General features: G+C 41.6%; 1 protein-coding gene across 2 annotated transcripts in view; it reads right to left on the bottom strand.

Annotated features, from left to right (window-relative positions):
* Positions 1-504: 504 nt before the first annotated feature.
* Positions 505-27497, bottom strand: part of NCOR1 (nuclear receptor corepressor 1) — a 55835-nt gene continuing 28842 nt past the window's right edge. Inside the window, exons 15-47 of one of the 2 annotated variants that reach the window (XM_071447955.1) lie at positions 25690-25820; positions 24997-25214; positions 23297-23359; positions 22813-22952; positions 21976-22102; positions 20755-21310; positions 19926-20055; positions 19463-19658; positions 18750-18920; positions 18415-18575; positions 17917-18037; positions 17712-17813; positions 17130-17227; positions 16180-16348; positions 15614-15754; positions 14279-14362; positions 13524-13780; positions 13058-13418; positions 12348-12572; positions 10914-11123; positions 10126-10275; positions 9418-9591; positions 8791-8956; positions 8052-8548; positions 7486-7614; positions 7217-7377; positions 6831-7054; positions 6270-6407; positions 5065-5207; positions 4471-4524; positions 3986-4207; positions 3528-3710; positions 505-3348 (exon numbers count right to left, since the gene is read on the bottom strand). In XM_071447955.1, coding sequence (XP_071304056.1) covers positions 3161-3348; positions 3528-3710; positions 3986-4207; positions 4471-4524; positions 5065-5207; positions 6270-6407; positions 6831-7054; positions 7217-7377; positions 7486-7614; positions 8052-8548; positions 8791-8956; positions 9418-9591; positions 10126-10275; positions 10914-11123; positions 12348-12572; positions 13058-13418; positions 13524-13780; positions 14279-14362; positions 15614-15754; positions 16180-16348; positions 17130-17227; positions 17712-17813; positions 17917-18037; positions 18415-18575; positions 18750-18920; positions 19463-19658; positions 19926-20055; positions 20755-21310; positions 21976-22102; positions 22813-22952; positions 23297-23359; positions 24997-25214; positions 25690-25820 — 6090 coding nt within the window. In that variant the 3' untranslated portion in view covers positions 505-3160. The remainder of the gene's footprint in view (positions 3349-3527; positions 3711-3985; positions 4208-4470; positions 4525-5064; positions 5208-6269; positions 6408-6830; positions 7055-7216; positions 7378-7485; positions 7615-8051; positions 8549-8790; positions 8957-9417; positions 9592-10125; positions 10276-10913; positions 11124-12347; positions 12573-13057; positions 13419-13523; positions 13781-14278; positions 14363-15613; positions 15755-16179; positions 16349-17129; positions 17228-17711; positions 17814-17916; positions 18038-18414; positions 18576-18749; positions 18921-19462; positions 19659-19925; positions 20056-20754; positions 21311-21975; positions 22103-22812; positions 22953-23296; positions 23360-24996; positions 25215-25689; positions 25821-27497) is intronic. The other variant, XM_071447956.1, reaches the window with a different exon arrangement.

Below are 27497 nucleotides of genomic sequence, written 5' to 3'. Positions count from 1 at the left end.
TTTAGACAACAGAATTTCTCAGTTCTGCCCTGCCAGGAAGCCTGATGTTAAAGAAAGAGGAGAATTAAACCAGAAACCACCAAATCCTTATTTAGTTAGGATAGTAAACTAATTCTGTCACTATTTTAACCTCTCAGTTGTCAGAACTGCAGCTGGTTGGTACCCTCAGTGTAATTACATCATTATTAATTTACTTACAGTAGCAGCTTCATCTCTGAACTCTGAGCTAAGAGGAGGAGGCACACAGGTTTTCTAGAGATCATTAAAGGTGGAAAACTTCAGTCACATACAGAGCTTTGTTCTCAGCAAGCTAGGAAATAAAAATAGGGCTATACTGACAGAAAGGCTCTGGCACATGAGAGCCAACCTTCCCTCACATGCTGGGTTTTGGGTTTGAAGCAGCAGAGCCTGGAGGGCAGCAGTGTCACCTGGAACCCTGCAGCACCCTGGGAGCAGGGTCTTGCCTGATGCTGCAAAACAAAAGGGAGACACAGGAAAAGCAAGTGGAGAACTGATCCCCTTTATTGATTGGTCTGAATCCAGAAGTCACTGTCTAGTGAAGACATTGTGTGGAAATTATGATGCATGGGTTTTTCAAGTCTTAAATGATTTCATATCAGAATCACGAACCATATCAAGATGAAAGCATTGTGAAAGCGCTGATCAGAAATCAGGTAAAAATTTGTAGTAAACTACACTTTGTAAACATGACTTACAAACACCTTCCTGTCTGAAACAGGGCAGATGTAATTCCATACTTGAAGATTACTGGAATTGTGGTAAACCCTAACTTAGGCTCTGGAGAGGTTTTTACACCGGAGAAGTTAAAACTCTGATAACAAACAAAAAAAAGCAGCAACATTTTATGTGCAAATGCCACTCAAACTGTATCTTAGGAGATTGTGACTATCCTACTTTGGATATCTTGCTGCTGCTGCAGCAGTAACATGAAGCTTTGCAATGAACATGCTATACTTACTGTACAGGTAGCAAAGACATTTGTCTGTACATGCCTCTTTCACATTGTATTTGTTACACTAAGAAAGTGAGAACAAGTGAGTTTAAGAATGGAACTTAACTCTCCACTCCAAATTTAAATCTACAAAAAGGGCAGATCAACTCCTTTTCCAGTATATGTTGCTGTGGGAACCAAAAAAGAAAGTTAAAATAAGAGCACAGGTCTACAAACAGGATGAAAACGTCACTGCTTCAAGCCAGAAGGGTAAAGGAAGGGAGGATGAGAGAAATCTTTCTCAGAGAAAGACTGCAAGGAGATTTAAGACTGCCAACGGATCTACTGTGATGCAGTGTTTAAAAAAAGTAGCAAAATAGTTCTGTATTTTCAACAGTGTCAAGTTTCCAAATGAGTTCCTTTGGAATTTTGTTTCCCACACTTGGGGCAAAAAGGCTTTTCCTTAAAGGACTGAAAATAAATTTGCTATTGATAAATAGTTCTTTGCTTCTTCCTGTTTGTAAGTGGACCATGGCAGTCCATGGGCTGCAGAGCTCACAGGACTCAAGGTTACACACTGCATTACACCCTCCATACAACGCATCACAAATACAGCAAAACCCAAAATATTTCTCACTGGAAATAACTCCAAGGCAGAGACCCTGTTGATCAATGAGATGCAAAAGCAGTTTGGAATCTGACAGACCATGCCACCCCCAGCTCAGTGCTATCTGTGAATCAGTCCTTCTACCCCAGAAGATTTGAATTCAATTCCTGAGGTCAGTGCAGCATAAAATGAAGATGCTTTTGGAGATGGATGTCAGGGCAGCCTGTGCCATCACTGCCCAGATGGAGGGATGTGTACATGAGCTACAAGCACATCATAGCAAGCATTGATAGATGAACGATTCAGGAGACTCTCCTAGTACCATATACAATTTAAAAATAAAAATCACCCTAACAAGTATTGCACACTTCAGGAGTTAAGCCAAGCATTTGTAAGGACTTCCACCAAAAGCTTGCTTAGAGGGACAGGGACTGGGACGCAGACTGCAAAATAATTATTACATAAAGATTTTTAAATCAGATTGGAGGAAGGAAAAAAATCACAGTACCTATTTCAAACTGGTTGTAACAGAAGCCAAGTAGTTGACTCGTGTGTTGCTCAATTATTCTATAAAAGCACTTTGTTTTATTTAAACTTGGGATGTGGAGCTTTTTCTTCTTAAAGGATTTATCAACCCACCCAGAGCCTCTGTTCAGAAAAGCCATTTGCTGTGGTTAAATATGACAGTAAAATTTAGTAGCCTGTTTTGACTGCATACAATGCAGAAACAGAGAACACTAAGAATAGGCTTTTAGGGCACAGTTAAAATTCCCAGTGTGCATAACAGTGAGGTATGCCTCCAGAAGCTGTTCTTTTTTTGTTTCTTTAACCTTTTAAAAATGAACCATAACATACCCATGCAATAATATTTCTGCAGTGTTGCTAAATAAAACCAACTGCACCAAAAATTTACAATGTGGCAGAATTTCAAATTCCAAAGAAATATATCATCTTATTCCAGCGAACTGGAGTTATGTTAATGTACAGAATTCACTAAGGGGTCAGTCTTAAAAATCAACATTTTCACAAGAGCTTGAACACCACTGAGAAAGTGTGTCTAGGGAAAAAAAAAATTATATAAAAGCACAATGCCTGCAGGAAGTGGCACGGCATTAAATGGGCAATGATGGTTGGGAGGTTGGGGTTCTGGTTAGGTTAGGCTGAGAGGGAGGCTAGGGTTATGAAGAGTATTCTACACTGGAGAAAATGCTTAAAAAAAATTACAAAATGACCCCCAAAGTTTAGGCAATGATTTGAACATAAGTACACCAGATACTATAGCAAGGGAAAAAACACTGCAAAAAGTACTCTCTATTTACAGAAGAATGATTTAAAAGACATTATGGTTTTCTTTACAAATAGATGTAGAGCAGGAATAGTCCACATTTTTTAAAAACTCTTTACATATTTATCTTTAGTAAGTCAACCTTCTCGACCACAATCCTCCAACACACACAGCCTGTGCAGAAGGCATTTCATGGGCTCTCCAGCAATTCTTCATTGTGTGGCCCTTGCTTCTTGGAAAGTCTCTGTGGGCACAAGTCAAAAATAGATTTCTTTTTTTGACCCGCAAATTAAAAAAAAAAAATAATCTGCATAGTTCAGTCATCACTGTCAGACAGAGTCTCATATTGTGCTGAAAGCAGTGGTGCAGGCTCTCGCTCCCAGATCCTGTTCTGTGGGTGAGTGGTTGCTTGGCTCATGGACGGGGGGGCACAGGCGATGGAGGTCGGGGGGGTGCTGCTCAGCATCCTCATGGTCAGAGGGTTGTATGGAAACTGGGTGGAACCTGCATCAAAAGGCAAAAACATGAGCTGTTCTGAGAGATCTGTGTTGGCCTGGGCTGTGACAATTAGCAGAAAATCCACTGCAGAAAACCCCTACATGCTGGGAGCTTCTGGCCAATATCCAGTGTTACAGTGCAACACCTGAGACTGCAAACACCTCTGAAAGAAGCCCCTTCCTCACCTGTTGATGAAGGCCTGTCTTCCCAGGCCCACACTGGAGTCTGTCTGTGGTAGTCCCCTTCTGAATGTACAGATGAGACAGAAGAAGGTCTTTCAGTTCCCAAATACCCCTGCCCAGGAATCGGAGACTTTGACTTCCTGCTGTTTGACTTGCCGATCAGCTTCTGCTTGCTGACTGCCCCACCTGGCAACACAAGGGACAGATTTCACCAACCACATTTTAGTGGTTTGTTTCTAGAAATTACCATCAGGTAGCACTGAGAAGCTTTAGGTATCCAATACACCCTGTTCTCCTTTTCCTGTTCCATCAGTGTTGCTGGAAAAGCCAGGACGATAACTGCCAACCCCACCTCTGCCAATTACAGAGGTAAGACAGTGATTTTCAGTGATCCCACGTTATTCAAACCCTTGATTTATTTATTTTCTTTGAGGCCCTGGGATATTTGGGAGCTGCAATACCTGAATTTGGAGATGGATTGGCTTCTTCCCTCCGTGTCTCGTTAGTCGCCGGTACCGCGGCGCCGGAGCTGCCCGGAGCCACCGAGAGAGGCTGGGACATGACCACCCCGTGCTCCTCACTCTTGTCATCAAAGTTTCCCATCAGTGCTTTCCTAATAATGTCTTCCAGACCCAGATTACTGGCAGGATCTGCAAAGGAGTGACCCCTAGAACTGACTGCACCTGGGAGAGAAGAGAAAACACAGGGAGAGGTGGGAAGGGATGCAGAAAGTGTATCTCAGAGAAATTACAAAGGGGTGTGGGGAAAGATTTGGTCATTTTGCTTTTCCTCATGGTGCAGGAAGTAAGTTTTCATGTAGGATGTTAGCTTTTAAATTTGCACCATTTCCCTCTTTTACTGGATTCCCCACAGAGTATAAATTTAAGGTATTAAAGACATTACATTTTTCTGGAACATATGTTGTTTCTTTTATTGAAGAACTTACCTGAGGTAGTGACTGCTGGCAAATTGAATATTTCAGTCCCTGGCTGAGCAGTTGCTGCAATTAAAACACAGGATTTCATTGAAATTTTCAGTACTGATGGTCACTAAGTAATCAGCAGTAGCCCTACTGCACAAAAAAAGGCAAAAATATAGTTCTAGTATCATATTCCATAATGTCAGTGTTCATTACTGGAATTATATGAAAATGCTGTTTAAAAGACATAATCATAAGGGCCAAGAAAACACAAATTATTTAGTTTCAAGACACCTTTCCAAACAGGAAAAGGTGTAGTATTAATATAAAGCAAATATAAAGTTAGTTAGAATAATGTCAGGTTTTAATAACTCTCTCATTAATTATATGGTTTTCACCTCTTAAATTAAGTGTAAAAATGATGTGACAGTCCTACATACAACAGTATATAAAAAAATCTAACCTTCTAGTTCTATGGTCATAAATTATTATATGTGTTTTATATTAATAGATTTCTATTAATTTGTATTATTTGATCATATTTAGGTCAGGACATCTGCAGGTGGAAGTCACATGAAGCTTAAGCTGGAAAAATTGAGTGAAAACACAATTCCTGCATACCCATGTCAGAGTCACCTCCACCAGATGAGTTCAGCTTTCGAAATATCTCCTGTTTCTTGGATTTTACCATGGGTGAAGTGTTCTCAAGTTTGGTGAAAAACGAAGGCAGGTAACTGATACTGCCTGGAGAGCGAGAGTCAGTCCTGCCAAGACCAACACGTGTCAAAGAGACAGAACTTGTAAGATGCACATTTCAATCTTCCCAAAAGCAGTCAGGCAGAAACCACCAACAGTCATATGAACACTGGGGGGGCTCAATAATAACTGAGTTTGCTTAAGCAGCAGCAATCTGACAAATAAGCTTCAATTAAAAACCCAAACAACTTGTACGTAAATTAAAAAATAATCTAAAAATGAAGTAAAAAATAATCTAGATTTCCTAGCCCAACATCCTTAAATTTCTAAAAAGTGCAATTTCCCCTGCCATGTTTCTGAAAATCCCTTTGCATCTACCTAACATCCATGGACTGTGACAGCCCTGCAGCAACTGCAGAGTGGAAAACCTCAAGAAAATTGGAATCAGTTTCACCAACACGAGGCTTAAATCAGTACTTTGGGTGCTCTTCCTTCCTCAGCAGGGCAAAACAGGAGCACCCACTCCAGTGTGCATCTCCCACACGTTTGCAGACACCAGCACTGCTGGGGGCCTGTGAAGGTCCTGTGCAGTTTTGTGGTGCAGATGTGACAGACTGGGACAGGGCTGCCCCATCCATGGACACCCCACTTCACTCCTCCTGGAACCTCCTTAGCTTAGTGATATTTCAAGGGATTAACTGCTCCAGCACCCTGAGTGCTGGAAGCCTGGGTTCCTCTCCACCAGGACAGTATCCAGGAATCCAACGAGGCAGGAGAAGAGATTTAGTGAATGATTTAATAAAATCTGTGACCTTTCTCAAAACTCACTTCAGTTTTACAGAACTGGCAACCACGAGGAGTTTCATTCTAACTTTCTCTCAGATGTGACACAGAACATTCTGCTTGCACCAAGAAACTTAAGACAGAGCACCAACATGTGACCTTTCCCTCAGCCTTCCCAAAGCACCTCCCAAATTGCAAGTTTTGGATGTTAGTGCAGAAGGATTGACAGTGATTAACAACTTGCCTGTGGCACCAGAGGAAGGTCAGTTGAACTGTTCTTTAATAAAGACACAGTTTGCAGCACAAAGATTCAGAAGTATGTTTTTAAAAGGCAGTTTTACACCTACCTCTGTTCAGTAGGCTCAGTTCTTTGGGAAAGCAAAAGAACATTTTCCTGTTTCTCATGGACAACCGGGACCTGAGGTGGCGAGATTGGCTCGTAGGGCTCTGAGGGGACGTGACTCCTCTCTGGAGATTTTCCAGGCCTGCATCCATGATTCAGAGACAGATAATTCCTCTCAATGCATGTACAGCAGTAGTTAACTCATGCAATTTTACAGTTCCTACATAACTGCTTATGTGTAGTTACATGTTACATGCTTCAGTGAGCTTGGTGATCTTAAAAAGATGACAATGCATTGTCCATAACAACTCTGGAAGTTTTAGGTTATTAAATGTTTTCAGCTGTCTAAAGACTGGGAACTAAGAGAAGTAGCAAAGGGAAAACAGTTATAAGTTATGTTATGGAGCCAAGCAATTGGTGAAATTGTAGGAGACAGACTTTGCCTGAAAATAAGACTGAAAGGTGCCTTTACTTCCAATCTCCAACAAGATTACTGCACTATTTTCTATCAATATCACATCTGGGCATCAATTAAAGTTGCAGTTAGACTGAATCCCTGCATTACCTTCCCCTGGCCTTGTCAGAGAGGTTCTCAGGGGACACTCTGGCCCCTGGCCGCTGGTGGTGCACGGGCTGTGGCTGCGCCTCGGGGCTGTAGCGGCTCGAGGGCTTTGCCCGGCCAGAAGCAGGAGTTGGAGCAGGGCTGGAATTCTGGAATGTAGTGGTGGGAGGCTGCAAAGAGGCCTGAGAAGCTGCTTGGTTTCTAGCAAAGTCTTGTGTGATAATTTGCTGGATGTCACCAAAAGAAATAGAAAAGAGATTTTGATTAGACACTGGCCATAGTTTAGGTATTCATGAACTAGATGAGCCTGATGGCAACAAATGAGGTTATAAATTCACATACAATCTTTTGCAATACTCCCAAATAAAAGCCATAATTATAAAACCTACACAGATGTGATCAGCCAGGGTGATGAGGCGATGGGTCCTGGGCACGTGTGCCATCCCCTCTGCCTGGGAAGAGGGAGGTGGAGGTTGCTGGGGTGACGGGGGCTCCTGCTGTGTCCTGTAGCGGTGAATGGGGCCCTCGTACGGCCTGTTGGGGTCGGCTGCTTGAAACAGAAAAGGTCACTCTGTTAAGCCTCAAGGTTTGAAACTTCTGTGCTTACAAATCTAAAAAAGGTGACTGTGAGAATATTTCCACATGTTGATGAACTTACTCTCTGCCTGGTTTGGTTTGGGTGTCTCTTGTTGATAGGGCTGCAGCTTTTCTTGAGCAGGTACAGGTGAATTTGCAGGGCTGATCACCTCAATGGCATCTCCAGGAGCTTCATACCGGTGTGAGGACACTGAATATCAAGCAAAGGTTGTGGAATAAGATGTAAATATGACAGAAATTTTTTGTTGCCTATACTTAGCAACACCAGTGCTTCCAGTAAAATGGCACCAGTGAATGAAACTCAAAACACTGTTGCCTTCTCAGGATAACTATGGTGATGCAAATACTTCCATCAGTGTTCCAACATAAACCAAGTAATTTTGAGTTTCCTGACTTCTGACAAAGTTACACTTATGATCCTGCATTCATGCTGTAGCATGGAATCTGAAGAAAGCAAACAATTCTGATTTTGCAAGAGTAACTATATGCAAAAACCGTATTTGTCTATCAAGTGTTTCTGCTTTGCAGAGCTGAATATTTTATCATTAAACATCTGAATCATTTCACATCATTTCCCTAAAGGCTCAGACAGACAGCAAAGAAGTAGAGAGTTACTAAGATACGTACAACTACTGGAAGAATCTGAACTTTGAGAGCCCCTATCTCGAGCATCCTTGTCTGAAGCAATCTGGCGAGTGATGATCACATCTATGAAGTTAGCAGCAGTAATTGTGGTCTTTCCTCGAGTTCTCAGCTCTTCCTCGTACCTGGATTTAGGAGGAGGTCCTTTCTCTTTACCAGCCTCTGAATAGACTACTGATGAAGTCTGTCCCTGGGACTTGCCACCAGAGTAATTGGCAGATGTATAGGGGCACTGCACAGGCCTCTTTTCTACCTCCAGGGTCTTCTGCTCCATCTGCTGCTGGTCAGTCACCACAGCTGACCTGCGGCCCATGTTCTCCTCTATCCTGGCTCCTTCGTGCTTGTTCTCCTTTGATTTGGCAACTTCCATCTGAGGAGCAGAGGCTGCAGCATCCACGAGGGCTGCCAGGGCATCAGCAGCAGTGTTGTAACGGGAAGCTGGCAAGCCTTGAGTGATAGAGGGAGCTCCAGGGGTGAGCTGCCTGTTGGAAAACATTGAATAGCCTCAATTAGATCACATGGAAAGAACTAGAGCCATGAACGTAATAAAGCAAAGCTTTTCTGACACTAATTTCTACCCAAAATGCACTGATGAAAATGCTCTGGTATATCCAATAATCCACTATATTTCATATAGTGAAATATCCTTAACTTTTTAATACACTTTTTAATAGGGTGAAATATTAGAACAGATATCTGTGCCACATTAACTTCTACAACATACATGATACGTAGCTGAGCAGCAGGATCCAAAGGTGTGATCACACTTGTCCCATTAGTTCCTTGGAATATACTTGGCCTTTGCTGCAGAATGTTTTCCTGGCTTCTGACAGAGGGGGATGGGGACCGGACGTATCCGTGACTGCCGGGTCTGCCAGGCTGCTCTGCACCTGCAGGAGGGGAACAAAGCAAAATAAATGATTACTCTTACAACAGTGTAGCACTGTAAACCAATGCTGCCACATCCCTTCCCAGCTGTCTCCACCACTCTGGATACTCTTACAACAATGCAGGACTGTGTATCAATGCTGCCTCCTCCACATCCCTTCCCAGCTGTCTCCAGCACTCTGGATGTGATGGTATGTATTAAAGATTGAAATCTGTTCACAATGCTCTACATGACATGCAAGCTGTGCCAGTGACAATGAGGATTCACTCCTCTTTAGGCACTACATTGCTTTGAGAGAAAGTTGCAGAATTTGCAATTATGACCAGAACTGCTGGCAACAGGAACCTGCCTGAAGTGCAGAGTAAAAGCAAACTGTAAATGGTGTTTGCAAACAGTGACTGCATAAAATGAGCAGTTACAATGTACAAGACAAGTGATCCAAGTGTATCCATGTGCCCTCACCTGGTCGTAGATACAGTTCAGCAGGGACTGAGGTGATTCTCTCCCTCTCTCGTTCTCGTTCTCTTTCCCGCTCTCGTTCACGTTCCCTCTCCCTTTCCCGCTCCTTCTCCCTTTCCCTTTCCCGTTCCCTTTCAGCATTTGCAGCTGCAGAAGCTGCCAGGTGTGTGGGGTGTCCTGGAAGGTCCACAAGGTAAAATGAAGGAGCAAAAATATTTACTTAAGTGAAGCATGGCAATGTAAACACTTGCCTATGTATTTTGCCATACACTTGCAGCAAAATTTCCCAAATACATTTTAATTCCACCCAAGACTATTCACTTATCTAGGAAGACAAAAGCTTAACACACAATGATACTGGAAGGCTCAAAAGCCTTTTACTAAAGTGGTTGCTATACAGTTAGAAACTACACAGCTTCTAGACCCCAATTCTACCCTTCAATACATGTAAAATGGGGTTAGTGAATTATAATCAAATTACTACAAATAAAGACCTGACAGAATGTGGCAAATTCAGAATTTGACAGTGCTTCTACTGTAACTACACGAGATATCATCAAAACCCCTTTGCTATCCAAGTGAGAGGTGCATGCAAAAAGCATCTCCTGAGAAAACATCAAAAGATGGCATTAATGAAAGCTGAATAAAGATGGTCAATTCTCTCAGCATGTCAGACAATCAAAGCCATCACCAAGCCAGGAGAGCTCTTACCTGGTGACAGAGAAGCAGGGTTGTAAGGCCTGGGAGGGAAGGTAAGCTGGGTGCCAGGGATATATGTGATTCTCTCCATGGGTGGGGTGCTGGTTCCTCCAGGATGAGGCACTAAGATAGTGGGGGCCATATTGTTCAGGTCAATGATTCCTGTCAGGAGATGACACATGTGAGAATGGCCACTCCAGGACATGGTCTACACAGTCAGCAATGAATGTTTGGTGTAGAAAATACAAGAATAAGGCAAGTGTAGAGCTATATTCCAGCTGGTTATACTCCCTTAAATCTGCCAATCAGCAATTTAGGAACATACAAAGTCAGAATTTGCATTTGTAACACTCTCTTTAATTGCCATTTGGAAAAATGCACTTCACTTCTATTCAATAATCCTATCTTTTAGCAATTTTGGGTATTACCCAAAAATAAAACCAGCATTGTTATCACAAACATTACACTTCTGGCTGTTGCTTTTATATTCTTTTTGAAGAAGTTATCATTTTGATCTAATTCTCTTTTCTGAAGTTTGATGGTGAGCTAAATATGGTTCTGATCATCAATTTAAACGAGGAGAAAACAATCTGGCTTTTGAACAGCAGTAACTCTCAGAGACTTCTCCTTAAAAAATATTGATTATAGAGGTGGTTTTCCTTTCCACAAAAGGCAGTTTCCAAATGAGCTGTGAGACATCCACGATCACAAACCCATTTATACACACGGCCTTACATGAGTGCATCCGAAAAAGCCAAAACACACTTTGGAGAGGGTTACAGAAAGAGAGGCAGGCCCACCTCGTGCTCCTGCATAAGGCAGTGCCAAGGTTTGCTCCCTGGGGGACAATCCCCTGGTGACGTCGGGCCGGAGGTTGACCTGCATCTGCTGGGAGGTGATGTAGTCGTTGAGGATGGTCTGGCGCGTGTTCTCCATGGCGTACAGCTGGTACTGGCTGGGGTACCCCGGCGTGGGGGACAGCTGCCTTTGGAACAGGTAAGCAGCAGCAGCTGAGGGTGAAAGGAGGCAAAAGGAGGCGTTTAGGAAGCAGGAGGATTCTGGATTAAAGAAAATGTTCACGGATATATTTTATGGAAAATCCTTTCATTAGGATCTTTTCTCCTGAGAAGCTGAGAGGCCTCAGAAATGAAATGTGAACAATGGTTATCTGCTGCTGTGGAATGCAACAGGTGGATCTGTGATTGGTCTCATGTGGTTGTTTCTAATTAATGGCCAATCACAGTCCAGCTGTCTCAGACTCTCTGGACAGTCACAAGATTTTATTATCATTCCTTTTCTTTCCTTGCTGGCCTTCTGAGAAGTCCTTTCTTCTATTCTTTTAGTATGGTTTTAATATATCATTTTCTTATAATATAATATAATATAATATAATATAATATAATATAATATAATATAATATAATATAATATAATATATAATAATAATAATATACAATAATAAATCAGCCTTCTGAAACATGGAGTCAAGATTCCCATCTCTTCCCTCATCCTGGGACTCCTGCAAACACCACCACAAGGTGTTTGTAAAGCTTCAATGAGAGGTGCTATCAAGTCTCTCTAGTTGGGGCAAATGAGTGAAAATAGCATTTTAATACTGGTGTTTTATTGAATTTCTGCACTGCGTGCATACTGAAAGTGCTAAACAATCCAGATTGGAGAGATGACTTTAATAGAACTATAAATCCTGAAATTCTGAAAATGTAAAAGGCTGAAATACCTAAAGAACTTAGAAAATACCTCACAGAAGTAAACTGAGGGATAGGTTAAAAGGAAGTCACTGTATTTAATACCACCTGATAATTCTTCAGTGAAAATAATCAGTCTTGAACAGAGGATTTATATAGAATATGTAAGTCTATATATAATTATATAGAATTACACTTTAATTCTCTATGCTCTTCCACATCCTTCTTTGTAAAGCTTTCCTGAAGGCTTTTAATACATTCCATGAATACTTTTCTATAAATACTGTGATCTTTTTAACCAAACAGAAGCAAGTTGGCAGCTCTGAAGGGAAGTTACAACATTATACAATACTAATTTACTAAGTATCTTGGTTAGATATTAAATCACCACTAAACTGATATCAAACCATAGCTGTAAATACTCATAACTTTATAACTGGCCATTGACTGCCTTATAAAAGTATCCTTTCTGTGCATCAAAGCTCATAGTATTTCTAAAACTAAAAAAAGCCAACACAAATGTATTTACCAGGATCCAGAGCCCTGTGAAATGGCATAGCAGGATCTAAATGGGGAGGGAGGTGACCCCTGTAGACTTCAGGAGTTGCTCCTCTGTGGTGAGGGTCAAAAGGACTGTGAGCCACTACAGGATCAACCCCTGGGACTGGGGATTTTGCTGGCACACTCTCCCTCTGTGTTGGAGTGAGTGTGTTCTTCCTTTCATGATTTGCTGACTTCCCAGAAGATACTCCAGCTAAAAGCAATGAAAAACCCAAGTTAATAAAATGCCTATTTCTCTATTGGAAATTTAACTGTAAAAATACACTGGCTCCTAAGGAACATTTTCAATGACTGCAATACAACAAAGAACAGAATATTTTATATCACAAAACACTTCTGCTGAAAGAACTGTACTTTAAGATTGTTTGCACTTCACTAAAACATCTTCCTCATCTAGACATTTTAAGATCAGGAATAGCTTCTGCCCTTAAACATTATCCTTGTAGGTACCACTTTCAATGTGATCCATAGTCAAATGCAAATTGGGACTGAATTGCATTCCCACTTCCCTCTTCTATTGTGGCAGATTTTCATTTCCTTATATGTATATATTCTAAAATTCATTCTAGCCAACTTCCAAATTGAGACAAGCCACTAGAATAAAATAAAGAAGAATGGAGTACATAAAACATTCAAATAATAGAACCATTTGTCTTATTGTGGACAGGAATGACATACCCTCACTAACTCTATTCATCATGGGTGAACTCCTGGACATTGGACTCTGATAGTTCACAGGTGTCCTCCGAGCATTTGTATCATCATAAATCCCAGGGCTCAGCTGTGATTTGGGAGTTTCATGAAGGGTTGACCTGAGAACAGAGGGACCAGAGCTGACTACGGACGTGTGACGGGACCGCACGGCATCCCCGGTCTTCACATCTTCGTATTTTCCTCGCTCCACCACCTTCACGTTTTCTGGCACCATTTCCAGCTGAGGCATTCCCCGGGGCAGCTTGCTTGGTCCAGTGATTAAAGATTTTACATTGTGTTTGATGGCAGACTGGCCAGAGTTGCTTTCATATTTTATGGGTGTGCCCTGAAGAGGAGGAAAAGTTCAGGTTAAGGTCGTGTTGTGGAAAAAACTCGCACAGCCTGAGCTGATTGAGTCCTGTGTGAGTGTATCAGTGCTTTCTGTATTTACCTGAGATATGGAGCCTTCTATGATTGGCCTGCTTGTCTGCACCATTTCAGGAGTCTTGCGACTCTCCTGGCTTAAGAGGTCCTGCCTGGGGATCTCATGGATGGAGCGACCCATCTCCTTTATGGTGGTGACCCCATCGTAGGGCTTGCCCTTGCTGATGGCTCCTTCAAACGTCCTGATGGGAGGTGACTCTCTCTTGATCTGCTTGGGGTACTTCAAACCTTCTTCAAAACTTTCAGCTGTTGCTCTTGGTGTGCCTTTTATAGAAAGAAAGGGTCACATGAGTGGTATTAATAGCTGCTAAGTCTCTTTTTTCATAAGCAGAGTAATTAATTATATATAACAGTGAAACTTTGGTTTGCTGTAGTCTGTGATTAAGATACTCAAAGTCTAAAAAAATTATCACAAAAATAATACTGAACAATAGATTACAGAACACCTCCCGTGTTATTTCAGGTATGAAACAAAAGAAATAAATGCATCTACAGAGTTTTTAGTGTTCATTTTTAAAAAGTGCTGATTACCAAGTATTCATATTAAAAAGTCTATTTTCCAATAAGAAATAAAATCTATGTTTACACTCTAGCTTTGAACACACCATATCAAAAAGCTGCTGATTTATGCTCTGAAAACTTTTCATAAAATAAGCTCCACTTTTAACACAGCTCCCACAGTTAATAAGAACTTTAAGGTTCAGAAATCCAGATTTTTGAGGCTTAATTAATGCTCCCCTTTCTAAGCCTGCAATACCTCACCTTGCATTATAGAACCAGACAAAACTGTTCTCTCCTTTAGTTCAGCGTGTGGGCTACCCCGAGGCAGCGCTCGGCAGATTAAACCTAAAATTAAAATGAAAATAATTTAGTGAATTAAACAAGTGTTAAAAAAAAATCCAACCTTCAAACCAACAAACCCCCTCCCTCCTTCTCACACATGAGAGATGGTATCTGTACCCTGGCAGTGCCCAGAGGGCCAAGCCTCAGTATGCCAGGCATTGCAGCAACATGTTATAAACACCTTCTGCCCTAAAAAAAACATCTTTCAGTTCAAGTATTTGTGCTCTTGCATAGTTGCAAGTTTTAACATATTTAGAAAACAGGAGGTGTTTTTATAATTACGCTTAACCTTTGTTTCAAAAGCAGTCACTGCTTTTCTCACACTCCACTTTCCTTGCCTAGAAAGAAAGGTGTTCATGGTGGGAAGTGGAACCAAGAAAAAAAATTCCAAAATATGCCTCAGCATGCTCCAAATTATCAAAGTTCATACTGAATCATTGGGGAAGAGAGAATTTACTGTGCCTACAGTAAGAATCTAAACAAAGTGCTTAAAACACTCAAAATTTTCCACAGTTTGAAGACAGAAAATATGTCAGTGATGAGACAAAGCATGGAAGTACCAGAGCAGCAACTTAGAGGCAACACTGAATTTCTGTGTGCAGCCTACAAACCCCACATTCACATTGTTCCATCTGATGGACATGTCCACAAAATAGTCTCCAAGGGCTACCCAAAAATGGGACAAAATGCTTTTAAGGAGCCAGGCTCCATGGTCGAGGTAGGAAATATTTTCTTGCATTTGTATTTTTACAAAACAATCAGAAAAGTTATATAATGACCTGCCTTGGCCTCTGCAGGCTTTGTTTGATTACAGTTTATTAAAACACCACAGCACTGGGGATGCCCTGAAGCAGGATCCTGCAGTTCAAAGAGGTTTTTTGCAGGAATGCATAAGGTCAGGGCAGTGTGACATTAATATTTAACTAAAGGGTGTGGCAGAGGCTGTGCTGGTGTGACCCAGTGTTTGAGCTCCACAGGACCACTGGGACTGTGGAGAGCCAGGAACATCTGTCAGATGTGCTGAGAGCAGGAAATGTCACCTGCAGTAGCAGCAGTTGTGGCAAAACAGAAAAGAAAACTGGGATCTACTCCAGTCCTGTTTCCAGCACGCTCTAACTGCAGTGCTATTGCATGGATTTGGTCATTAGTGTGATTTAAATCTAACTTCTCTGTTAGTCTGCACCCTAAAAAAACTCTAAATGCTCTTACATTAATGGATAAAAGATAAAACACCTTGGAAGCAGCTGTTTTTACCTTCCAGTGGTGCAGACCCTGGAGACTCCCTCAGTGACATCCCCTGCTTTATATTTCCTTCCATTGTATCATAGGTTCTCTTTAAACCAATTTCATGAGCAGTTCTGGGACTCCTTGTTCCTTCACGGACATTTTTAATAGCTGGCAAAATGTACAAGAGTGTGGTCAGGAAATGTGGGCAACAAAAAAGGACACATGAATATTACATTAATGAGACCACAGGTCATTAATAATTAACCTACACAAATTCAATATAATATTGTAACATTAAATATCAATCTTAAAAAGATACTTTATAGTGTGTCAGAAAGTTACTTGTTAAGTTACTAATTTATCAATATTTCAACTGAAGTTTAAAGATACATTTATTTTTATTTTAATACAGGTCATTTTGAAAGGGTTATTTACCCTTTCACAATACAATTTAATGACAGATAGGAAATAAATGGCAAAGGAATAGCTGAACTATATTTTAAACATGCATCTGCTTGGAAGCAGAAACATTTCAGCTATGGGTTATCAAAGCAGAACCTGACTTGGATCAGGTAGAATACACAAATACTCACCATCATAAGACAGAATATGCCCACTTTTGCCTTCATAAATGACGTGGCCCTTGGCTGAGGCCTCCTCCCTGCACTTCTCGGGGCTGCTGTCCTCGGTGGCCAGGCGGGTGATGGTTCCCTTCAGCAGCGCGTCGGCGGCGATGCCGGGCTGGGCCAGAGCTGGGGTACCCTGGGAGCAAACCCAGCACAGCAATCAAGGCACAGAACTCACAGCCCCTGAGTCTTTAGGGAGCAGGGAGAGTGAAGGGGAAATACAACAAACCCCCCAAAAATTCTTAGGCCTATAATACCAACTAATTTATCAAGTATGGCTTAAACTTCTGCCTCTATTATAGACACTTAACCTAAATATGAGTGAGATTATTTCTGCTACCTTGTTAAACAATATTACCAGTGCATTTACAACCTGGAACATTTAACCTATAAATACCATCTGGGGGGAAGATAACATATACCACATGGTGCCATTAGGTTTTATTTCTGTCCAAAGCAATGGAACCTTCCCTTCTCATCTCAAAGCAGAATTGAGGCAATTGTTCCCTGTACAAAGGGATGCCAAACCAACCAAAACAGCAGCATTTAAAATGGTAAGACAAAAGAATTTCCCTTCTTGGATTTAAATAGAATCTGCACAAGACTGGTTACACTTGGTTTGAATAGTTGAACTCAGGTGTGATGCAATTTTCAGGAAAGTTTCCTTCAGTTAGGTTTACCAAAGGCTCTGGTATTATTTATTTGAAAACTCATATATATGAAGATGAAATCACGGTAATGCTGACTTCAAATAGTGGGGTTTGAACATCTGATTGGATTGAAAGTTCTTTTCCTAAGGCAGTTCCTACCCTGTGATAATAATTTACTTTTTTAGACATGCAAATACATTCACAATGATAGTCTGAAGATGAAGATCTGTTTTGCTACAGCCTTCCCAGCAGTCAAAGGTAAAATACCTGAGTTATGGAGCCTCTCAAAGAAGGAATGGTCTCAACTGAAACTTTATTGGTTGGAGTTCCTCGTGTTATACTCCCCTCCTGTATTGTTGTGGTACCTGATTTGAAATAAAGACATCCTGATAAATCAGAAAACAAAAAAAATCCATTCCCTTTGAAATAATTAAAAATTCTATTGAGAACTGTTAGTATACATTAAAATACAGGGGAAATTTCAATTTAACAGCTGGCATATGAGGCAGTTAGGCTATTTCCTCTTTTAACACAGCCTTTTACAGACTCTAAGTATTTTATAGCATTAACTTACAGCAGTTAATTTATTTTGTTCTGATGAATTTGCTGTAGCGAGCAACTTTATTTTGAAATTGGCATGGCTCATAAGAAATATTTTTAAGTGAGCCATGCAGACAGGAGGAGCCAGCTACAAATACACATGCCTTGGAAAACAGGGAACAAATTAATCCTGTAATCTTATGATATATATATAATCATAGAATACTTTTAAATAGCACCTCAGCAGTTAATTCTCTGGGGTTTCTCAGGCTCTGACAAGAGTTTTTTAATCTGTGTGACTTTCTTTACCTCTCACGACACTTTCGTGTTGTGCCCTGACCAGGAGTCCCTCAGGTTGGGAATTCTGGCTTCTGGGTGAGAATTCTTCTTGCTTGATATAGGGCAGAGAAGCTATTGAGGAGAAGAAAGAGAAAAAGGTTGAGGTTTTTTAATTTCCTTTAATTATGGATCATTAAATAGTCTGTATAAAACATGTCAGCTTTTCTTTCCTTACCAGATTTGGCTGACTCTTGCTGCCTTGGCAGCCCAAGGGATATAGAACCCACTGATGGCTTTGCAGTTTCTTGGGCGTAGGAAGCTTGACTGTGGGATGTTAAATAAGTGCCAGGTGTTCCCTGAAACAACAAATAGATGTTAATTCTTGTTTCTGGAATGAGGAGTCACATCTCTGTTTACAGGAGAATGCTAAAATTAGTGTGATCCTATCTGGAAATTGCTACAGTGCCTCACTGCCATGTCCCAAAGCACAGAGCAGCAGGAGTGGAGTGTCGCTGGTAGTTTGGAGATGCAGGTCACCTAAACTGGATATCCATGCCCTTAAATGGGGGTAAATGTTCCATTTCTAAAGCTCCTTTGGACTTTTAGAATGATATGTACAGGTAGGTCTTAAGGGTTAATGCTGTGACTCCATAACTGAGTACAAAAAGTTGGAGATTGGAGAAAGTGAAGAAAAAAAAAAGCAAGACAGATTTTCAAATAATAATTCTCTTACTTGTGAGATCGAGCCTCCCATGATGAAGGAAGGTTTTTCTGATGGCACACTGGTTTTGGAGGATGGAATGAGAGGTGGTGGTGGTCTGGTGGGTCTGGTTGTGGGCAGGCGAACTCCTTCAGGAATATTGGTTATCACCTGGTGAGGGGCTGGCTGGAGAACTTGAGGGGAAAAATTGTACATTAAACACTGCAGTGTGAACAGAAATAGCACAGTACAGCCTCACTGGGCTAGAAGAACACTGAGCAGCTATTCACATGCACACACAGAAAATGATCTTTCTTCTATTAACTCACAAAGTGTTTAGAGGATAATTTCATGCTCCAAATCTTTACCTGGAGGGACACTGTAGCGAGCTGCATTCATCTCAGGCTGGGGAGAGGCTTTATTGACTTCTCTTGGAGATAACCTATAGGGTGATGCTGACCTTGTGGCTGGATTTTGCACTTGTGCTTCCTGTTCTATTCTCTTGACCTCAGCATAAGGCATATAGGCCACTGGTTTTCCTGGGAGGGGTGAAGTAATCAGAAATAGAAGAACCCTGGGTTAGAAACTGGAGTCAATTCACAGCACAGTTTTAAAGAAGGGACTACTCCAATGTTAGACACACCCATCAGGTACAAACAGTGCAATTAAAAAGAAGTATTAATGTGTTCCACCAAACTTTTGTGCCCTCTTTCAGTGCCCAGTGTCCATGTTTGAGCACAGTTAAGATGAATGTTTTACTGCATGGAGTACACACTCCCACCTACACCTTAAGCTTCTGGAAGGGCTCCCTTAGAACAGAATCATCTGCTCCATCTTTCTCTCCATCCATGCTCCATCTTTCTCTGTAGGAACAACTCATTTTTGGGTTTGGCCCAAACAGAACCAGTTTTCTGCCTTCATATAAAGGGGTTACAAGGCAGCTGTTCAACAGTAAGTGCAGCAGAGGGGACAGGTCCCTTCCAGCAAGTTCATTATCAGTTCCTTATCACACTAAACTGTCACTGTCCAACGAGGCAGCAGTGAACCACACAGAAACAAAGCACAGCTGAGGAACACCAACCTTCCCACTCCACACTGGGGCTCTTGGAGGTGCCACAGGGGCTCACAGCACTCCGATATTCCATGTCCAGCTGCTCCTGGCGCTGCCGCTGCTCCTCCAGCAGGGCTGACTCGTGCATGGCCTTGATGTGCCTCTGGTAGAGGGCATAACCACTGACTGGGGTGCCCACAGGGACAGAGCAGGGGCTGCAGGAAACCTGGGGACAGCAAGGGGACAATGCCAGGGACCCCCTCACAGGCACTTTATGGAGGAGCTGTGGAACTCAGCTACCCCCTGCAGTCTGGGGGTTTCAAAAGATTCACACCTGGTTTTAAGCTGCTTGGTTGTACTTAACCTACTTTCCCCATGAAAAATACAATAATAAAGCAAATCATATTTTTCTTTATTTGTTTAACATTTTTTTTCCTGACTAGATTTAGGGGTAACAAACACTCCTTCAAAACTCAATGAAAAGTGCCCATACCATAGGTGGGATGACAGCAGCTCGGTGGTGAAGCTGTTGCAGGTCCATCTGCCCTTGCTTTATTGTGGATGATACCAGGATTGACCCAGTGGGATTTAACAGTGAGGGCTTTGACTCTCTGCTGAAGATACTGGAAAAAGAGACAGAAGGGGAAAATATCACCAAAAGGAGCAAGATTATACATCTTAAAAAAATTACAGCCACAACTCTTAAATTCAAAAAAACCAACACAATTATCAAAGTGGACAAAGAGCTGAAAAGTCAGAACCATGTTGTGTTTTGTCCCACAGCACATATGGTAGAGGAGGCAACAGATGCTGCTACATTTTCATAATACACAGAAATACCAAAATATGAGCTCAGAATCTCCCACATCAGAAATTTAAGTGTGCAGTACTTACATCAATGCAACCTTCTTTGTAGAGAGTGCTTTGGAAAAACACCAAGGGTAGGAAGGACTACATGTATTTAGTCCACAGAAAAGAAACAATAGTCTACAACAAAATTATTTCCCATGGAGGGCTAAGACATTTGTGGAAAGATGATGTTTGAAAAGGCAGGGAGTGCACAAACACCATCACCTGCACTCTTCCAAAGCCCACATGCACTCCATGACACTGGATACTTTTGACATTTAAACATCTATCCCTGGCACTGTGTGTATATTAAACCACTGAGAGGGAGGGGGGCACTGGCTCCAGTGCCACGCTGGGGTGACACAGGAACTGCACCAACAGAACACTGAAAGGACTTCAAATACCCTCAGTGGTGTCAGCCATTCCCAAAAGAGAAACAGCTCCAGAGATTGTCCATTCAAAGCCCTACTCACCCCTGCCTGTCAGGTTCTCCATCAACTTCCTCATCAGCACTGCAGGTGGCACTGGAGTCATTATCTGAATGGGATTCTGGTCTGGCTGCAGTCACTTGCTGGGGCAGGCTGTAGTCCATTTCCTCTGGTTCTGACTTTTCCTTGGGTTTCTCCATCTCTCTCTCTTTGGTATCACTCTCTATTTTCACTTGAATATTCTCTGGTAGCCTCATTTCAGTCTCTACAGGTTCTACTTTGGTATGAACTGGAAGAGTAATCACAGGCTTAGCTTCAGCTGAATGGCTTCTACTGTCCACCTCCATAGGCTCCTCAGCCTCAGTGTTTATTTCTTCCTTGACCTGGGGCTCAGGGTTCTGAGTTTCAGCTGTTGTTACACTTTGGGCTGGTAAGGAGGGAGATGTGCTGGTTGCAGGTTTAATGGCAGATTCCTGCTCTGCTGGGGCCTCAGTGGTTACTTTTGGAGCAGTGGGCTCAGATGGAGTTTCTTCAGTTGGTTTAGCAGGTTCTGCTGGAGTTGGAGATGGAGCACTTTCTGTATCAGAACTATTTTCAGCACCTGGGGAAAAAATGTTTTGCCATGAAGGTTCAATCAATGAAATCTGAAAATTTGGGTGCAATAAGGATCCATCAACTTTAACCAATCCATCTGCAACAACAATTTTGACTTATAATAGAAATGGACAATTGGCTGAATTACAGAAATACTGCAACTAAAAAATACCTACTACTCAAAACCCAACACTTACTCATCTTGTCTCATTCACTGTTTATGAATTCTATTGCCTTTTGCTCCACAAAAGACCAGCCAAGATTGACTGATGTTGAGTGTCTATAAATAAGCAGTTGCAACCAACAAATATGTATTAAAAAAACCACAACCAAAAAAAAAAAAACCACCACTTGAATGCTTGTCTGAAGCATTACTGAGACTACTGACTACCAAAGGTTACATTTATTTGATTCAACTTGTTTCAGCACTCCAGATGACAGCATAATCAAAGCATCTCAAAATACTAAGCAGCAAACATCTTTAGGCTGCTAAATTCTAAAAATGCTGCATCCCCTTGAGCGAATTCAAGTTGCTGAAACTCAACTGAAAGAGCATTTGAACAACAACAACAACAACATCATGAAGTGGAACACAGTTTTCTGAGCATATAATTGGCACAAACCATAGGCTCCTTTCTGTGCACACACCAGTTTCCTTCCCAGAAAAGTTACCTTCACTGTCTTCTGGGTTCTCTTCTTCATTGGATGCTTCAATGTCTTCATCCTCCTGGGCTGACACAGTGGAAGCCACACTCTCACACTGGGACACATCTCGCTCCTCTCGGGGCCTTCGCGAAGACTGAGGAAGACACAGCATTGACAATGTACTGAAAATTCACAATTATTGCCTTTTACCACATCCCCATTTACCAATCTGAGGCTGAAATGAAGGAGAGAGAATCTCTGTTTAGCACAGTCATTCACAAGGGGACACTTTTTCCAACTTCAGGCCAACTTTTGCTGCTCCTGACCAAAACCAAGTTTGGGAACCAACCGCGGTCTCACAGCGCTTTTGGGGGACAACAGAACAATTGCAGCAAACAGACCCTGAGGTTCTTCACCTCAGTGAGAGTAGTACTGCAGCTTAGAGGATTCCAACACACAGCATTCTACTTTCAATGCCCCCAGACTTTCAGTTCCTGGACTTCTGCCACCTGTCCTGCTCTGTTTGGTAAGGTCAGTGCTTGCTGTGTTTCAGGAGCTGTTGTACATCCACAGCTGCTCATGCACTGGTGAGGAACGTGACTTTCAGAACACTGAAGAACTCTTCAGGCTCAAGTGTTTTACCTAAGTACAAAACCTTCTCTTGCACTTTAAAGCAAGAAGTGGTTACTGTCACAGGTCAGTGAGCACCAGACACGCTTGCTAGGAGATTTATGTCACAACATAAAAACAAGTAGAAAAGGAAATCAGTGGAGATTGCAAAACAGCCTTAGTGAAGTGTGATGCACGACTTCAGAAATAACCCAAGTTTTCTCCTGCAAAATACTCAATGTCCACAGCATTCACCTTCTGTTTGTGCTGTTGGAGGAGACTGTCCAGGTTGTGTCTCCTTTTGTAGTTGAAGTAGAAGTTCTTACACTGAGCTTCACTTTTCGTCCCAACCATTTTGGCAATCGCTGCCCAGTTTCGCCCGTGTTCCACTAGACCTGGTCAGACATAAAAGAGCCAATATTTACTGTGATCAATAGCTCAGCTATCCAAACCTCAATAAATGGAACAACAATGCCTAGGGGAAGGCAAGACAGAGAAGTACTGCTGTCCAAACAGTTCTAAGTAACCCACAGGAAAAGAGTCAACATAAGTCTCAAAAGATGATTTTGTCTCTTAAAGCTGCTTGCTTTTTCTTTTTATACAAAAAAACCAACAGCAATTTTCAAATCAGCATAGTGTTGGCAAAAGTCACAGCAAATATATTCAGTGATTCAGTGAATCCTTGAAATTTTGCAAATGCAAGTATCTAGAAGGAAGTCAAAGGCTTTACAAGGTTTACCTTTCTTAGCAACTTCCATTTCTTCTTCTGTCCAACGGGATGTCTCCACAGGCTCTGTAGAAGCTGAAAGAGATACAAAGACACTGAGCAGAGAAAAGACCAGGATTCATTATCATGGCACCAATTATGAATCCCATAGTCAAGAAATCTATTTACATTATGCCTTGCTCAGGCCACTGGGGAAAGCTCTCTTGTCAGAGGGAAGCAGTCAATCTCCATTAAACCAAGTCAGAGATACAGAAGGAACAACCAAAAACTCAGCAGAGAAAACTCTTCAAAACTATTCTGCCTACAAAACTGAGATTAATTCTTTGTCAAGGAAGATTTGTAAGTAACTTAGATGCATTTATCACTAAAATTTTATTTAAAATGTCAGTAATTACCATCAGCTAGTAAAAGCAGCAATCCAATATGCTCTAAGCTAGTTCAGTGCTGTCTCACTGCTGGAATGGTTATTTATTGGGTAGTGGTTGTCAAGAAATCTACTATTCCTGTATTAACTGAGTCTCCAACTGGATAAATGGACAAAAAGAAAAGAAAACAAAAAACCCCAATAAGTAAAAGCAAGCAGGAAACTAAGTATGATTTGATACAAAGTGCTTTAATGCTTTTCATTCACTCCTCTGGATTTTGTATCATTCTGTTTAAATTTCTGAACAGCACTGAGCTGCACCAGTCTCCATTTCCTTTCTATAAAATCTGCCATTACACACAGCATGTAACAAAGACCCTGCAACAGCTTCCATTAACAAACCTCAAAAATAGGACACTATAAGTTATCTTATCCACTGAAAAAATATTTTAGGCTTTTCAGAAAATCCTTCAAAAATGGTTTCAAAATAAAACAAAAGCAAAACCCACTATTGCTTCAGACTTATAAAACCCCACTGTATCAATGGAGCAAGAATGTTTCTCACAATCTCTGTTGTTGACAGTTATACAAGACCTGATGTGCCCACTTACTCTGTTCTTTATAGGCAGAACATCTGAGTAACAGAAGAGTTGTTACAAGCTCTAGAATAGCAGCTGCCTGTAACTACTCAGCTGAAGCATGAGGAGCAACAAAATTTGCCACAGCAGAGCACTGCAAGAAAAAACCACACCGTGCCCTGCCATCCTGGATAATTATTTACCAGCCACAAGATATTCTGGTATTTCTGCATCAACACAAAGTAGGTCAGACTTTTCCAAAATACACTCAGAGACTGCATCATCTTTTTTAACCATACCAGCCAAGAAAGTAACATTTCATTTTTAAAAAGCCTCTTGCCATCTAATGCAGAAACAACAACGTGCCAAGATCTATTTCAGCTTATGAAACTCCCTGAAGTACTCAAATATCAGGCCAATTATTTAAGAGCATCCTCAGTGAGCTGCAGCCTGTAAGTGAATCTGTGTCACGGGCACCTGGATCTCTGCAGCCCCATCATGAACCTGCCCAGGGAGACAAGGTGTTACCACACAAGGGCTGAGCTGCCTTTTCTCCCCTCACATCATCATCATCATTCTAACAGTCAGCTGATTGCACATGCACTATTCATGAAGTTACACTTGTGAAGTTTAGCAGCTCCACACAGTCACAAAATTATAAGCAGGGCTAAGAATAAAGCTGGAATATTAAACAGGAAAACAGAAGTGCACTGCATGCCCGTGTCAGTGAGGAGCCTACACCAGCTGGGAGTGCTGCAAATGCTACTCACAAGGTTCTGGTGGGGGTGGCAGAGGTGGTGGTGGCTCTTCAGTGGCTGCAGCTGCAGCAGCATTTGCCTGTGCAGCTTCATTTGTCATTGACCTGGTGATTCTGCCCTTACGCCGACCTTGGCTGTTGGCGGTTTTCCGGCCCCGAGGAGCTGCCTGCTCCCTTTCCTCTGTTTCCTCTGGTGCAACTTCAGTTTTGTCCTTTTCTTTGGTATTCTCTCTGGGAATAGGGAAAATATAATTCAGTCACATTCAGAGAGCCATTGTGAGCAGATATTCCTGAATATCAACAGACACAAACAAAACTCCACAAATTCAAAAGATGCTTTTAGTGAAACAGAATTCACTTATTGCCCACAACTTCCAGTTGCCAGCCAGTAACACAGATACATGATTTTGTCAACTTCAAAGAAAATATGAACACTTCATGTGTGATAGAACATATGAGAAAAGCCCAAATCAACAAGATATGGAAATGATTACATGTGCAAAATAATAATTCCATTACTTTTTCCATTGATCTGTTTAACTCAACAAGACAGAGAAATTTGTATGTCCAAAAAAATTGTTTCATACACAAAAGGAATAGTTTTCAGTTCAGATTTCACTGGCAGGCTAATGCAAATCCTGTTCTGATCCTTGCCAAAACCTGCAATCTAGGGTGAATTCATGCATTTCAGCACATACACACTTACTTAGATTCCTCCTTCTCATCCTTCTCCTCCTCATCTTTCTTTTCCTCCTCTTTTTTTTCTGATTTGTCTGATTTTTCCTCTTCTACCTTTTCTTCTACCTTTTCTTCTTGAGAAGGACGAGCAATCTGTTGCTGAAATGGAATAGGATTTAGATGATAATTTGATCAGACAAAGGTGCAGCATCTTGTCCTCAGAGCAGCACAAAAACTGATGCTGCTTACTTCCCACTTGATAATATTTTAAGTTACAGGCACTGCACAGTGGTCAGCATAAGAACAGAAGAACTCTGCTTTATATCATATCAATTCCATGGAAGTACAGGAGGTTTCTGCAGCATGAGCATGGAGGTGATTGTGTACAATCACACACTGGCTGCTGTGTGGCCCACTAAAAATGAACAGCTGAATTTTAGAAGTGCTTAGGGAGGTTTGACCCATGCAGTGAGGGTGTTGCTCCTCTCCAATTCTATTTTTAACTTCATGCATTTTATAGTGAAACATGATCTTACAACTGGGGAGCAGAAGGTCTTGGAGCATGAAAGTTATCAGCAACTCTGAGTGGCTTTCTCAGAACTGCCACTAGTATTTAAGAAATATAATTGTTAAAAAAATTGGCTTGGGAATTTTAGACTTAGATTTCCAGCGAGTTTACAGAAAGAATTATTAAAAGAGCCAACAAAAACTCTTTTCTCTGCTGAGATGACAGTTTTACAAGCACTGTGCTTGTCTCAAACAGATACCCAGAGTACATTTGGCAATTCATGGAAACACAAGGACAGAGAACAACAAGACAAGGACAGAGAATTACAAGATTGCTGTTCTAGCACTTCATGAACTCAGATTTTACAGTCTACTGAAAAATTCCCCAAAATAGGCTTTTCTTTTTCACAGAGGAAGCAACCTCCCTATGAGTGCAGCAGCAGGTGTCACTGTTTCACTAACTAAACTGAGGCTGGAAATAGTCACAAACTGACTTGGTTTTGACATTTTAACAATGTGAACTGGAGCAGAAACCCTAAACACTAACCACTATCATCTTGCTGCAAATTATTAGCAATTAAGGTGCTGGTTATTGATTATGCAAAGACTTCCTTCAAGCAAGATGTCAGAGACGTGCTAAGATAAATTATTTCCACCTTGCTAGATAGACTGACCTGAAAACAAGGAGTTAAAACTGCATTAAAAAAAAAATGAAAGAAAATTATTTTACATCTAATCTATTTAGAAAACAGCTGTTGACAATCCTGTTCTTAATAGGACAAGTTAACATCACTTGGTTGGTTCTCTGTTACCCATAACTTTATTTAAGCTGCATAATCAATGCATAAACACAAACCTTGAAGGAGTCGAAGCCTCGGTCAGCGACGTTCCTGCACATTCATCTGCTGATTGAAACTTTTACTGGCCACAAAGGGGATGGGCTTGAGCTCAGGGCACGGCTCAAAAGGGCAAAACCCACCCAGCAGCAACATCACAGAGCTCCTTAGCAGAGGCTGCCTGACCCAGCAACGTGTTTATTCCAGGAAATGGTGTCATTCTGCCACTTAAGCTCCTGCAGCAGTGCTGCCCCTCTCACACAGCACCCTCTAATCTCCCTGGAGTCACCAGAGGTGATCCCCGTCACACACAGCCCTGAATTTCTGTCTGCTCTCATCCCTGGCCTCCCACCTGCTGCCAGCCACACACGCTGCAGGGACACGGCCAGCACTGAGCACTGCTTGGCCACCACACTCATGTAAAACTGCACTTAGAGAAACCTGCTTTAAACCACTTATTCAAGGAATTCTCTGGAATCATAGAATCACAGGA

This window comes from Agelaius tricolor, unplaced genomic scaffold (assembly GCF_023055355.1).
Source record: "Agelaius tricolor isolate 1412-34295 unplaced genomic scaffold, bAgeTri1.0.p SCAF_25, whole genome shotgun sequence".
Classification (NCBI taxonomy): domain Eukaryota; kingdom Metazoa; phylum Chordata; class Aves; order Passeriformes; family Icteridae; genus Agelaius; species Agelaius tricolor.
The sequence above is the reverse complement of the archived record's forward strand: the minus strand, read 5'-3'. Positions and strand labels throughout refer to the sequence as shown.